The sequence below is a fragment of the Callionymus lyra genome, chromosome 6 (assembly GCF_982586985.1).
Source record: "Callionymus lyra chromosome 6, fCalLyr1.hap1.1, whole genome shotgun sequence".
NCBI lineage: Eukaryota > Metazoa > Chordata > Actinopteri > Syngnathiformes > Callionymidae > Callionymus > Callionymus lyra.
The window spans coordinates 4625648-4640348 of NC_141823.1; the positions used below are offsets into that span (position 1 = coordinate 4625648).

General features: G+C 41.3%; 1 protein-coding gene across 2 annotated transcripts in view; it reads left to right on the plus strand.

The window, feature by feature from the left end:
• The window catches only part of mdga1 (MAM domain containing glycosylphosphatidylinositol anchor 1), a 246681-nt gene that overhangs the window by 215875 nt on the left and 16105 nt on the right, over window positions 1-14701 (plus strand). For both annotated transcript variants that reach the window (XM_087793129.1, XM_087793130.1), the window contains exon 16: window positions 9281-9411. In XM_087793129.1, coding sequence (XP_087649255.1) covers window positions 9281-9411 — 131 coding nt within the window. The remainder of the gene's footprint in view (window positions 1-9280; window positions 9412-14701) is intronic.

A 14701-nucleotide genomic window follows, 5' to 3' on the forward strand; every position in this document is an offset into this window, starting at 1 on the left:
AAATGTTTGTTTTTTAGGTGCATGTATCATCGCAGTGAACAAATCGTTCTTGACCACCATTCTTGGCTTGAATTTGAATATTTTCTGAACATAATGATTTTCTTAAGTCTCGACATTTAGAGAAAACTGTTTTCGACAACAGACACGGTGCTCTTTAGGTCACTTACGCTGAATTGTATGTCAGGCACAAGTGTAAACAGAACCTTGACGGAAACTTTCACGACAAGTTTGTGCCAAATTTTTTTATTTGACTCATTGAATGGTCAACACTTTTCTCTCTTGAATTTACAGTGGCTTAGAAACCGAGAGTGATTTTGTCTCAAAACTCACAGTAGTGAGTCATTTCACATTTAATGACAAAGAACAACTTAAATGTCAACTGATGATAAACCACAACTCCCCTGACATGTTTCAAATGATGATACTTCCTCTCCAAGATGCAGTAAGTTCCTCATCATGACCACGTTTGGAAATGATTACTTTATAAAGTTGCTCTGAAATCTGGGCGAACGAGAGGTTACGAGAGTCCGTTATGACGTAATAACAGATTCACTCCTCCTCCAGCCAGCTGTGATCACGCCCCGCTTTGTTTATACAACAAGTCCCTTGGAGGTGGAGACATCTGGGATTGATGACGCACAGTGACAAACCTCCAATCACAGCAGAGTGGGTGTGGTTATGGTCAAGAAGATTTTATCTCCAAAAAAAGTGTTTCCAGTGGGCGGAGCTTAAGATCATTTTCTAATGTCAATATTTCAATGAAAAGAGAGTTTTGTACAAACACACACTGATGACACAATAGAGTCACACATCACAACAACACACACACACACTGATGATACAATAGAGTCCAACAACACACACATACATATACACATTAGTTAATTCTGTAGAAAATGCTGTCACAACATGATCTGGAGCTTGTAATCCATGCGTTTGTTTCTTCTCGTCTGGACTATTGTAACAGTTTGTTTTCATGTCTTAACAAGAAGGATGTGTCTCATCTGCAGTTGATTCAGAACTCTGCAGCGAGAATTCTGACCCGCTCTAGTAGAAGAACTCACATTTCTCCGGTCCTTAAAACTCTTCACTGGCTTCCAGTTTCTTTCAGGATCAACTTTAAAATTCTGGTTCTTACTTTCAGAGCTATTCATGGTCAGGCTCCTCCTTACATCACTGATCTGATCCAGCCTTACACCCCAGCTCGGTCTCTGAGGTCTGTGGATCAGAATCTACTGATGGTTCCACGAACACGGCTCAGGACCAGATGAGAGAAATCTTTTCAGACTGTTGCTCCTAAGCTTTGGAACAATCTTCCTCTTTCTTTGCGCTTGATGGAGTCTACTGACTCCTTTAAGAAACATCTTAAGACGTTTCTATTTGTGCAGGCTTTTCCTTGAATTTCTCGAACTCCTGTGTTGTTCTCGGTGTTGTCTTGATCTTTGAAGTATGTACTGTTTTGAGTATTGTTTTGATTGTTTAAGCGCTTTGTGACCCTGGTCTCGAAAAGGGCTATATAAATATATATTACTTACTTACTTACTTACAATAGAGTCCAACAACACAACAACAACACACACACACTGATGATACAATAGAGTCACACATCAGAACAACACACACACACTGATGATACAATAGAGTCACACATCACAACAACACACACACACTGATGATACAATAGAGTCACACATCACAACAACACACACACACACTGATGATACAATAGAGTCACACATCACAACAACACACACACTGATGATACAATATAGTCACACATCACAACAACACACACACACTGATGATACAATAGAGTCACACATCACAACAACACACACACTGATGATACAATAGAGTCACACACCACAACAACACACACACACTGATGATACAATAGAGTCACACTTCACAACAACACACACACACTGATGATACAATAGAGTCACACATCACAACAACACACACACTGATGATAAAATATAGTCACACACCACAACAACACACACACTGATGATACAATAGAGTCCAACAACACACACACACTGATGATACAATAGAGTCACACATCAGAACAACACACACACACTGATGATACAATAGAGTCACACATCACAACAACACACACACACTGATGACACGATAGAGTCACACATCACAACAACACACACACACACTGATGATACAATAGAGTCACACATCACAACAACACACACACTGATGATACAATATAGTCACACATCACAACAACACACACACACTGATGATACAATATAGTCACACATCACAACAACACACACACTGATGATACAATATAGTCACACACCACAACAACACACACACTGATGATACAATAGAGTCACACATCACAACAACACACACACTGATGATACAATAGAGTCACACATCACAACAATACACACACTGATGATAAAATAGAGTCCAACAACACAACAACACACACACACTGATGATACAATAGAGTCCAACAACACACACATACACACACACACTGATGATACAATAGAGTCACACATCACAACAACACACACACACTGATGATACAATAGAGTCCAACAACACAACAACACACACACACACTGATGATACAATAGAGTCCAACAACACACACACACACTGATGATACAATAGAGTCCAACAACACAACAACACACACACACAATGATGATACAATAGAGTCCAACAACACACACATACACTGATGATACAATAGAGTCCAACAACACAACAACACACACACACACTGATGATACAATAGAGTCCAACAACACACACATACATATACACATTAGTTAATTCACCATGATTCACAACAAACCAACTCGTAAAATCGATCTCACAACAATGAGTCTGTTTGTCTCAGACTTGTGTCTCTTGAGTGTCTCCATGTCGGCTAATTATCAAAAAGAACAGACTGGATTTGTGTGGGTGTCGGTTTTTTTTGGTGGTTCTCTGATAGATTCTGCAGACGAGTGGCCTTGATAAAGTGCCCTCTTCCTCTCTGCCACTCGCCCAATAGACTTTATTTCAGTCCAATCAATAGACTTGCTTATCAAGAGTGCTTTTTTTTTTCCTCTCCACTCTTCTGCCCACGGACGTCTGGGGCCCGATACGCTGGATCCCCCCCTCGTCCCACATTAACACCAGCGACTCCTGGTTCCCCCTCGTCCTGGCGGATGAGACGGACTCAGACGTCGTCACGTCGTGGCATCGATCCACTTCCGTCCACCTCAGATTAAACAAATGTAGACACCATCAAAAGTTCAGAGGGTTGATTGAAACAACTCCGCAGATGAGATTCCTACATCGACGCCGGCGCCGGTAAACAGAACAATTAGCCGCGACGTCTCCCCGGTGACACAGTCGGCGCTTCATTACAGACGATCGATGATTTTCTCCAGGTTCTAGATTGACTTGTGCAAAGAAACGAGAGCTGATATTGAGTTGAAAGTTATTTTGTGTTCGCTTGAGGGACTTGTAGAGTCTTTTAATTATATTTATATTTTATTTATTTAATTATGTCTTATTAGGGTCTTTATCTTACTCGGGTCTTATTGGGGTCTTGGTCTTACTGGGGTCTTCATCTCACCAGGGTCTTAACGGTGTCTTGGTACTAACAGGATCTTAGCGGGGTATTGGTCTAACCTGGATCTTATCGGAGTCGTGTTCTTCCGGGGTCTTATTGGTGTCTTGGTCTTACTGGGGTCTTACCGAGGTCTTACCGGGGTCTTGGTCTTACCGGGGTCTTACCGCGGTCTTACCAGGATTTAGGTCTTACCGGAGTCTTGGTCTTACTGGGGTCTTCATCTCACCAGGGTCTTACCGGTGTGTTGGTACTAACAGGGTCTTACCGGTGTCTTGGTACTAACAGGATCTTAGCGGGTATTGGTCTAACCTGGATCTTATCGGAGTCGTGTTCTTCCGGGGTCTTATTGGTGTCTTGGTCTTACTGGGGTCTTACCGAGGTCTTACCGGGGTCTTGGTCTTACCGGGGTCTTGGTCTTACCGGAGTCTTGGTCTTACTGGGGTCTTCATCTCACCAGGGTCTTACCGGTGTCTTGGTACTAATAGGATCTTAGCGGGGTATTGGTCTAACCTGGATCTTACCAGAGTCGTGTTCTTCCGGGGTCTTATTGGGGTCTTGGTCTTACTGGGGTCTTACCGAGGTCTTACCGGGGTCTTGGTCTTACCGGGGTCTTACCGCGGTCTTACCAGGGTTTAGGTCTTACCAGGGTCTTGGTCTTACCGGAGTCTTGGTCTTACTGGGGTCTTCATCTCACCAGGGTCTTACCGGTGTCTTGGTACTAACAGGATCTTAGCGGGGTATTGGTCTAACCTGGATCTTATCGGAGTCGTGTTCTTCCGGGGTCTTATTGGTGTCTTGGTCTTACTGGGGTCTTACCGAGGTCTTACCAGGGTCTTGGTCTTACCGGAGTCTTTGTCTTACTTGGGTCTTCATCTCACCAGGGTCTTACCGGTGTCTTGGTACTAACAGGATCTTAGCGGGGTATTGGTCTAACCTGGATCTTACCAGAGTCGTGTTCTTCCGGGGTCTTATTGGTGCCTTGGTCTTACTGGGGTCTTACCGAGGTCTTACCGGGGTCTTGGTCTTACCGCGGTCTTACCAGGGTTTAGGTCTTACCAGGGTCTTGGTCTTACCGGAGTCTTGGTCTTACTGGGGTCTTCATCTCACCAGGGTCTTACCGGTGTCTTGGTACTAACAGGATCTTAGCGGGGTATTGGTCTAACCTGGATCCTATCGGAGTCGTGTTCTTCCGGGGTCTTATTGGTGTCTTGGTCTCACTGGGGTCTTACCGAGGTCTTACCAGGTTTTAGGTCTTACCAGGGTCTTGGTCTTACCGGAGTCTTGGTCTTACTGGGGTCTTCATCTCACCAGGGTCTTACCGGTGTCTTGGTACTAACAGGATCTTAGCCGGGTATTGGTCTAACCTGGATCTTATCGGAGTCGTGTTCTTCCGGGGTCTTATTGGTGTCTTGGTCTTACTGGGGTCTTACCGAGGTCTTACCGGGGTCTTGGTCTTACCGGGGTCTTACCGCGGTCTTACCAGGGTTTAGGTCTTACCAGGGTCTTGGTCTTACCGGAGTCTTGGTCTTACTGGGGTCTTCATCTCACCAGGGTCTTACCGGTGTCTTGGTACTAACAGGATCTTAGCGGGGTATTGGTCTAACCTGGATCTTATCGGAGTCGTGTTCTTCCGGGGTCTTATTGGTGTCTTGGTCTTACTGGGGTCTTACCGAGGTCTTACCGGGGTCTTGGTCTTACCGGGGTCTTACCGCGGTCTTACCAGGGTTTAGGTCTTACCAGGGTCTTGGTCTTACCGGAGTCTTGGTCTTACTGGGGTCTTCATCTCACCAGGGTCTTACCGGTGTCTTGGTACTAACAGGATCTTAGCGGGGTATTGGTCTAACCTGGATCTTATCGGAGTCGTGTTCTTCCAGGGTCTTATTGGGGTCTTGGTCTTACTGGGGTCTTACCGAGGTCTTACCGGGGTCTTGGTCTTACCGGGGTCTTACCGCGGTCTTACCAGGGTTTAGGTCTTACCAGGGTCTTGGTCTTACCGGAGTCTTGGTCTTACTGGGGTCTTCATCTCACCAGGGTCTTACCGGTGTCTTGGTACTAACAGGATCTTAGCGGGGTATTGGTCTAACCTGGATCTTATCGGAGTCGTGTTCTTCCGGGGTCTTATTGGGGTCTTGGTCTTACTGGGGTCTTACCGAGGTCTTACCGGGGTCTTGGTCTTACCGGGGTCTTACCGCAGTCTTACCAGGGTTTAGGTCTTACCAGGGTCTTGGTCTTACCGGAGTCTTGGTCTTACTGGGGTCTTCATCTCACCAGGGTCTTACCGGTAAAGGAACTCAAATCTCTTTCCTGTCTAATGAGTTCTGCGCATTCGTTTGATCCAAGGAAGAGTGACATTTTAGAATTAAAACAGTCAATTTATTAATAACAAAGTATGATTACCAAAGTAGGCCTTACAAGACCTTAAATACAACAGTTAAACAAAGAAATGCAAATTATTCAAATTGTTCAGATTGTTCAAAAATACCACAGTTCCAGCGCTTGGTCCAGTCTCTGTCAGTCATCCTGGCTCACCCAGGTCCTCCCAGAGAGTGGCACTTAATCTTTAGATCGTCTCGTCTTTTAAAGCCAAGACACTCAAGACACTCCCAGAACCAAATCTGACTCCATAATGCACAACAGATGTTGTTTGATCTGATCACTAATCTAAACAAAGAATCTCCTGACCTCCTTCACACCTGTTATCTCCAACCAGGTTCGAGGGCCCTAAATTCCGTGTCTTGATACTTCAAAAGTCGGGAACATCCTTGTCTAAACAATCACAACATTTGTTACTGTGCCTTTATCCTTCCTCCCCCAATACATACAGTATGTTATCTTCACAGTCACCTTTAAGCCATGTCACCAAGGGCCATAAAAGTTAAGGAACAATTGGCAGAGCCCCTGAGCCCTGAAACTTCATAACCCCTGCTGTGAGAAGGGAGCTGTCGTAAAACACAACACAGGATGTTTAAGATCTGAATGAGAGATGACATTATCAATGTTTAACAGTTGATTACACAAAGGACATACATTCAACTCATCAATGGATACACATATAGGGAAGTAATTTAGAATATGTCTTCAATGGTGTCTTGGTACTAACAGGATCTTAGCGGGGTATTGGTCTAACCTGCATCTTACCGGAGTCGTGTTCTTCCGGGGTCTTATTGGGGTTTTGGTCTTACTGGGGTCTTACAGAGGTCTTACCGGGGTCTTGGTCTTACCGGGGTCTTACCGCGGTCTTACCAGGGTTTAGGTCTTACCAGGGTTTAGGTCTTACCAGGGTCTTGGTCTTACCGGAGTCTTGGTCTTACCGGGGTCTTCATCTCACCAGGGTCTTACCGGTGTCTTGGTACTAACAGGATCTTAGCGGGGTATTGGTCTAACCTGCATCTTACCGGAATCGTGTTCTTCCGGGGTCTTATTGGGGTCTTGGTCTTACTGGGGTCTTACAGAGGTCTTACCGGGGTCTTGGTCTTACCGGGGTCTTACCGCGGTCTTACCAGGGTTTAGGTCTTACCAGGGTCTTGGTCTTACTGGGGTCTTCATCTCACCAGGGTCTTACCGGTGTCTTGGTACTAACAGGATCTTAGCGGGGTATTGGTCTAACCTGCATCTTACCGGAGTCGTGTTCTTCCGGGGTCTTATTGGGGTTTTGGTCTTACTGGGGTCTTACAGAGGTCTTACCGGGGTCTTGGTCTTACCGGGGTCTTACCGCGGTCTTACCAGGGTTTAGGTCTTACCAGGGTCTTGGTCTTACCGGAGTCTTGGTCTTACTGGGGTCTTCATCTCACCAGGGTCTTACCGGTGTCTTGGTACTAACAGGATCTTACTGGAGTTGTGTTCTTCCGGGGTCTTATTGGGGTCTTGGTCTTACTGGGGTCTTACAGAGGTCTTACCGGGGTCTTACCGCGGTCTTACCAGGGTTTAGGTCTTACTATTGTCTTGGTCTTACCAGGGTCTTGGTCTAACCGGAGTCTTGGTCTTACTGGGGTCTTATCGGAATCTTAGTCTTACCATGGTCTTCACCTCACCAGGGTCTTACCGGAGTTTTCGTCTAACCAGGATCTTAGTCGGGTTTTTGTCTTCCAGGGACTTCGTCTTACCGCAGTCTTCGTCTTACTAGGGTCTTACCTGGATCTTACCGGGGTCTTGATATTACTGGGGTCGTAGCAGGGTCTTTGTCTTACCAGGGTCTTTGTCTTACCATGGTCTCAGGATCCATCTGTGATGATTAATTTTACTTTTGTGACGTACAAGTTGAATAAACTGGGATTTTCAACATGTTTTCGTGTCTGATGAATTCAGGATTTTTGAAATGTATTAATAAATATACTTTTAAGATTATATATATAAAAGATAAGAGACCTATTAAGTCAATGACTTCCTCTTGAGTCATTTTAACAATTCAGTCCTAATGACCCAAGTCTGATTAGTGAGTTTTAATCGAGTCAGATTCTGATATCCATAGATTCTTTGAATTTAAGTCGTCGTGAATTGAGTCACAGGGATTCGATTCATCTTGATTCGAGCGGCTCATTGACTCACGACAGTAAAAATTGACTTTGAATCTTTTCTGTTTGATTATTTTCGAGTCTCATTGACTCGAGTCAGATGGACATTAGAAGCCATTTCTGTTGAGTCCTTCAAGTTAAATGATTCACTTGCGTTTAGCAACATTTTTACTACAACTAACGCTTCATTAAACATGTTTTTAAGGGAATAAACGAAGGGTGTTGGTTCAACTCCCTGTTTATCTGTTGGATTCAGCAATTTTTTTGTTTGCAAAACAACTTAATGAGTCCAACTCATGTCGCTTCGGATCCTTCCTCGAGGGATTTCATCCGTGTTTAATGGTTCAACGAATGTCCGTGGAAAAGATGCCTGCATGTGCTTTTTCCTCCTGAGGTCAGCGTTAAATTGAAAAACAAATTATCTCAAAAAGTCTCTGTCGGCTGGATTGCTGTTATTAATTTCCTTTTTTTTTAAAAACAAACTTTTTTAAATCCTTTATTTCTCTTTGCAAAGAATAAACTAAACATATTTTTTCCCCATTTTCTTTCTTTAAATAATCCCTATTGATACTAATCAATATTTTGTGAATTAAATTGTTCTTCTAGTGAGTCTACTTGTCTTTAAAAATAAAATAAATACAATGAAACCAAGTATTTAATTCTTGTGTTTATTCGTATATTTGTCACCGTAGATAATTATGTTTATAAGTCAGAAAAAAATATAAAAAATCTTAAAATAAACTTTAATAACACAACAAAAATGCATTATGATTTCAATGTATCATTTTAAAAAACTTAATTAATACTGTAGTCATTAATAACGAATAAGTTGTTGTAATCAATGAATAAACTGAAGTTACCGAGCCGTCGACTCCAAGAACGAGCGTGTTATTGATTCTCTCTCTTCAGTAAAGTGAGTCACCGTTGAACAAACAGGTTTAATTTCTATCCCTCTCTCGTTTGTACGTAAACGCTTTTGCATATTGTTCCCTCTTGACTCGTAGCAATTGTTTGCCTCCTGCAGCCGTAATTACATTTTCTCGCCCAGGAATCCATCCAAGGTTCTCTCGCTCGAAAAGTTTATTTTCTTGTGAAGCCTTTCCGTCTGAAAACACGTGTTTTTCGTCTCGATGGATTCGTTGCTGATGGAAAGTGTGTTGGACAGGAACCCTCAACGTGCTCCTGAGGGTGAGGAGCATCGCGGCCGTGGACACCATCATCTGGACCAAGTCTGGTCATCAGGGTCCCGACTGGAGGAAAGCCTTCTTCGACATCACCCCCAGTGGACCGTTCCAGGTGAGAGCCCGACTTCGCTCGATGTCTTCGGTTGGACGGATGTTGTTGGTCAAACTGATGCTGCACCTACACACAAAATACTTATATATATATATTTGCAATCATGTTCAGACTTGCAATATTACCAGTTGGTTGTTGTTAAAAAAAAGGTTTCTCGTATAGAGTCATGTTTAAAAAAAAGTGTAGTAATGTTTTGATGAAGCTTCATGAAACAGTGTTGTTGTTTTCAGAGCCCACTAGATGGCGCTCTCTGCTTTACAATATATCGCTTCAAACAACAGTTCAATTGAAACCTAACTTCAGTTGTTTCACCAACCGATGTTTCATGAAGCTTCATCAATATAATAATACTAATCAGTTTGTCAAGATCAAAAATGGAAAACTTTAATAAACACCAGCTTATAATGAAAGGAAACAGAAAACTAACACAAAATCTAAACTGTAAATGAGTAAAACCAGCAAAATCATATCTCATAAGTCAAACAAACCTCCCTCAACATTTCCACAAATATATAATAATAAATATGTAGTAATTGTATTCTTTAAATAAAAAAAAGTTGTTCCTGTGCCTCATAGTTATAGTAAATATAATAAAGCAAATCACCCACAACAAGTCCCAGCATTTTGCTGTTCTATCTATGATTCCCAGGCAAGAAAAAAAAAAACAACCTAACAGCATGCATTTAGTTTTGTAAACGTTGCGATCATTGTTGCACCACAGGAGGGAACATGGTGAGAGGGAGGGGGGAGGGGGCCTAGAGAGCCTATTGACAGGTACTATCAATAATAAAAAGTTTATTTTAACCTGAAAAAAATGCTTTTATAGCAGGATAAGTTCATCAATATACATTCATATCATCTGTCATTAAAAAACATTATTATTAATATCTTTCTAAAAAACCTTTTGCTACTATTATTTGTAGTGAATCTGATTTTTTTTTAAAAACTCAAATTATATTTAATTTTTCCATAATTGGAGAATAAGATCTAAAGTTATTATTTCATTAGTTTATCCCAAAAAATCCTTTTTTTTTTGTTTCAAGTCTCTAAATATATGTGGACATTGACAATATCTTTTGTTAAACACTAACTTCTTTTTACGTCCAAATATCGACAAGAACATCAGTCAAGTTTGAAAGAGCCTTGAGTTTGAAAGATGGACTTTGATCTTCTTAAGAGTTTATCGACTCAAGTTAATGAATATTTTAAGACGTACCGATGAAGCCTCAAGCAAACGCCAGGCGCGGGTTTTTGTTTTCAACTCCCAGAAGAAGCATTTTTATTGACAAACGTGTGTCTTTGTGTGAACATTCAGCTCATTTTCTGCTGAACGTCAGCAGCCGCTCCGTCCACACAGACGATTGTTCTCGGCGTTTGTGCCGAGTCCGAGTCCGAGTCCGAGTCCGAGTCCGAGTCATGGTCCGAGTCCGAGTCCGAGTCCGAGTCAGAGTCAGAGTCAGAGTCAGAGTCAAAGTAAGAGAGTAGTAGTAGTAGAAGTAGTAGAAGTAGTAGAAGTAGAAAATAGAAAGAATTAAGGTGAAGCTTCTACAAAAAGATACTTTCATTAAACTTTCACATAAAACTATCAAATCCATTCAACAGAAGATAATTCCTTTTAAAATGTTAGGGAACCAGATGGAACTCCAAAAACCAAAGATGTATTATCTTCTAAGCCTAGTTTTCTTTTTAGGGTTTTCTATTAAAAAAATACTGTAAATTAATTTTAGTTTTATTTATTCTATTAAAAGGAAGAACAAAATTCCTTTTAATATTTCCAGGAACCAGATGGTTTTAAAATGAAAGAGTTGACTTTAAGACATAAAAAAAAAGAAAATAAACATACTCATTATAGAAATATCAATACTATATTCCCAATAAAACATAACTTAAAAAATCTTTATCAAGTTATTTTTTCCCACGAACAGCAAAAATAAAAGCTTGGGTGATTTTTTTCTTAGAGCAAACGAATAGTGATTTATTTTTAGGAATTAAAATGAATAGAGAAAGATATAGGAGGTATTTTAACTCTTCTTGATTTAGTCTTCTTTTCTCTCAGAGGGGCAAACACACCAAGTTAAACTCCAACATTTAAAATTCACTTTAAAACAACCAAAAACTTTGGACGTGATGTGAAACTGCTGCACCAGCTGTCACCGTTTCTGCTGACTCTGCTTGAAATAAGGAGGAGACGGCGGTTGTTTAGCATCAGGTATTCATGTGCCGCAGCCCCGGACAAATAACAACACATTCACAGCCAACAGGCACTTTTAAAACCTGTGCGCCTCAATCTTTGTTTTTGTTTTTTTGCTCTCAGTATGTCACGTCTGTGACGGTAGATAAAGGAGGTGGAAATTGAAGGTGAGGATAAAGGACAAGAACAGGAGTTAATCATGTTTTCAACTCGGATGTTTTGAAACAAAGTTAGGAAAGACAAAAAGAACAAGATTGGCTGCATTTATGTTTTTGATGTTTGGACAGTATTTAAGTTCAACTAATGTGTATATTTTTAAGTGTGTGTTGTTGTGACTCTATTGTATCATCAATGTGTGTTTGTACAAAACCCTCTTTTCTTTGAAACTTTGACATTAGAAAAGGATCTTAAGCTCTGCCCACTGAAAACACTTTTCTGGAGATGAAATCTCTGCTGTGATTGGAAGTCTCCACCTCCAAGGGACTCGTCGTATAAACAAAGCGGAGGTGAAGTGAAGCCATTATAACATCATAATGGACTCCGCTCTCGTAACCTCTCGTTCGCACAGATTTCAGAGCAACTTTACAAAGTAATAACTTCCAAAAAATTTGAAAAATGACTTCACATTTAAAACATGCTTAAAACCTTTTAAGTGATTCTCTACTCGCCCTCATGTCGACTAAGGGTTGGGATTATTTTAAGAGTTGTTTTTTAGAGTTAAAGACAAAAATGTTTGTTCATTTTATTGTAGTGACTGGAGCTCAGTTGTCTTCGTCTTCAATCTTCGTCCAAAAAGACACTTAAAAACATCCAAGTACTGCTCGTCTGTAACGGCCATCTTGGATTGAAGCCTCGACATTAGGAATTGTTCAGAGGAAATAATAATAATGAAATAAAACAAGCTTCCTTTTAGCAGAAGTCTCTCAGCTCAAGCTCTAAGTGTCAACACACTGCAAGTTTCAGTGTAATATGTACTGATGAAGCTTCACAAAACATTGTATTTAAGAGCTCAGTAGGTGGCGCCATCAATATAAAATCATGTGATTTTTCAATAGAATATGTTTTATAAATTAGTAGATTATAGAGCATTGGGCTCAACAATAAGGAGATAAGGCGTCATGAAGCTTCACTAGCACGTCAGTACCAAATGTACTCGTCTGTTTCCCAACTTTTAATCACATAACTTCCAGTTCGTCACAGAATATTTATCCTTTATAATGCACTTATATAAACCAGAGTCGTCCAAAACCGTGCACAACAAGACAAGTGCACTAAAATGATCGCACAAGAGTTGAGATATGGTTTCATCGCTGCTGTTTTGGCAACTCTCCGGGGGCGTGATGGTCGAGTGTATTCATGAAAAGGACACTGTTCTTCTTCACTGCCCCAAAGGTGTCCGGGTGAAAAAATAGAAAGGGAGAACGGAGGCAGAGAGAGGTGGAACTTTAGCCTGTTATTTCCCCTCGTGTGCTTTAAAAAGAAAACCTTCCATTTATTTATTATTTTGGAAATCCTTGCTAAGGTCAGTCGGTGCACTGACTCACACCTACTGGACCCAAGTGTTTTTATTTCAACAGGAGTATAAAGGAAACAAACTCTTGGTTCCATTTTCATTTGAAAGTATTAGTATCAGGACAATATTAATGAACATTAAGGTAAAGATTACTGCTGAGAATACTGGTAGATACATGTCTTTAACAATCAACAAATATTTGATTTAAAATGTATATCCGGTAGATTTTAATCAACTAACTATCTTTAAAACAAGTTGATGTTGGAAATGTGACGGTAACATAACCACAACTCAAATGTCTACATACACAAAGATGGAGATAAACAAGTGTCTGTGTACGATATTGTTAATGAAACACAGGGCCAGGGGCCATTTTGACTCTGTTTACGCAGCTTTAATGAGTAGTGATGTGTTGATGAAGCTTCATGAAACAGTGTCATGTTGTTTAGAGGTCAGTAGGTGGCGCCATCAGTTTAAAAATGATGTTTCATTAGCACTGTTGTTCAAAACAAAAGGAAAATAGTGCAGAGACGCCATCAAGTGGACTCTGTAGGTAATAACACTGTTTCATGAAGCTTCATCAACACAACTCTACAAACTTTCCTCAGAATATAATAGATGTATCTTATCTAATCACAACCCTTGTGTTATATAAGGGTAAAGGCGCCCCGAAAACAAATGTGTTTGTTGTATCCCTTGTGTTGTCTCTGGGTCAAGATGAAAAATATTTGTTTTCGGGCCTCCGGGTCACTTTGACCCTCATATAACACAAAGGGCTAAGTCATGTTTAGACTACAAATCTCAGCCAGTAGTGCAAGACCCACAACAGAACAGTTTGACTATAAAGATGGCGTCGTTTCACGATGCTTTGCCTCAGCCTCTTCACTTGACCTGGAAAATAGTGCAGAGATGCCATCTAGTGGCCATCCCATGAAGATAATGAAACTGTTTCATGAAGCTTAATCAACACATCACTACCATCTAGTGGACTCTGAAGATAATGACACTGTTTCATGAAGCTTCATCAACACATCACTACCATCTAGTGGACTCTGAAGATAATGACACTGTTTCATGAAGCTTCATCGACACATCACTACCATCTAGTGGACTCTGAAGATAATGACACTCTTTCATGAAGCTTCATCAACACATCACTACCATCTAGTGGACTCTGAAGATAATGACACTGTTTCATGAAGCCTCATCAACACATCACTACCAGTGAGTCCAGCAAAAGGACTTCTTCCAAAGCTTGAGAATACCCCCGGGAGAAGTCCAGGAAACATCATCAGCCCATTGGTTTGCAACAGTGAGACGAAACATATCATCTTAACTTCGGCGCTTCTCTGCTGGTATTTGCTGCGTTGCTGCCTCCTTGTGGTCCATTTCTCCTGGGTCAGCGTCCGCAAGCTCAACCAATATCTTACACTCGCGAATCCAACGTTATCTTATCAACAGTCATCCATCCAATTTGGACGGCTAAACGTCCAGAGCGTCTCTCTCGGCGATACGCAAACATATACACCCGCTTGTATCAACTGCAGGTTGGCCTCGAATTAGGCGTAAGCGCCCCTAAAAGCCGC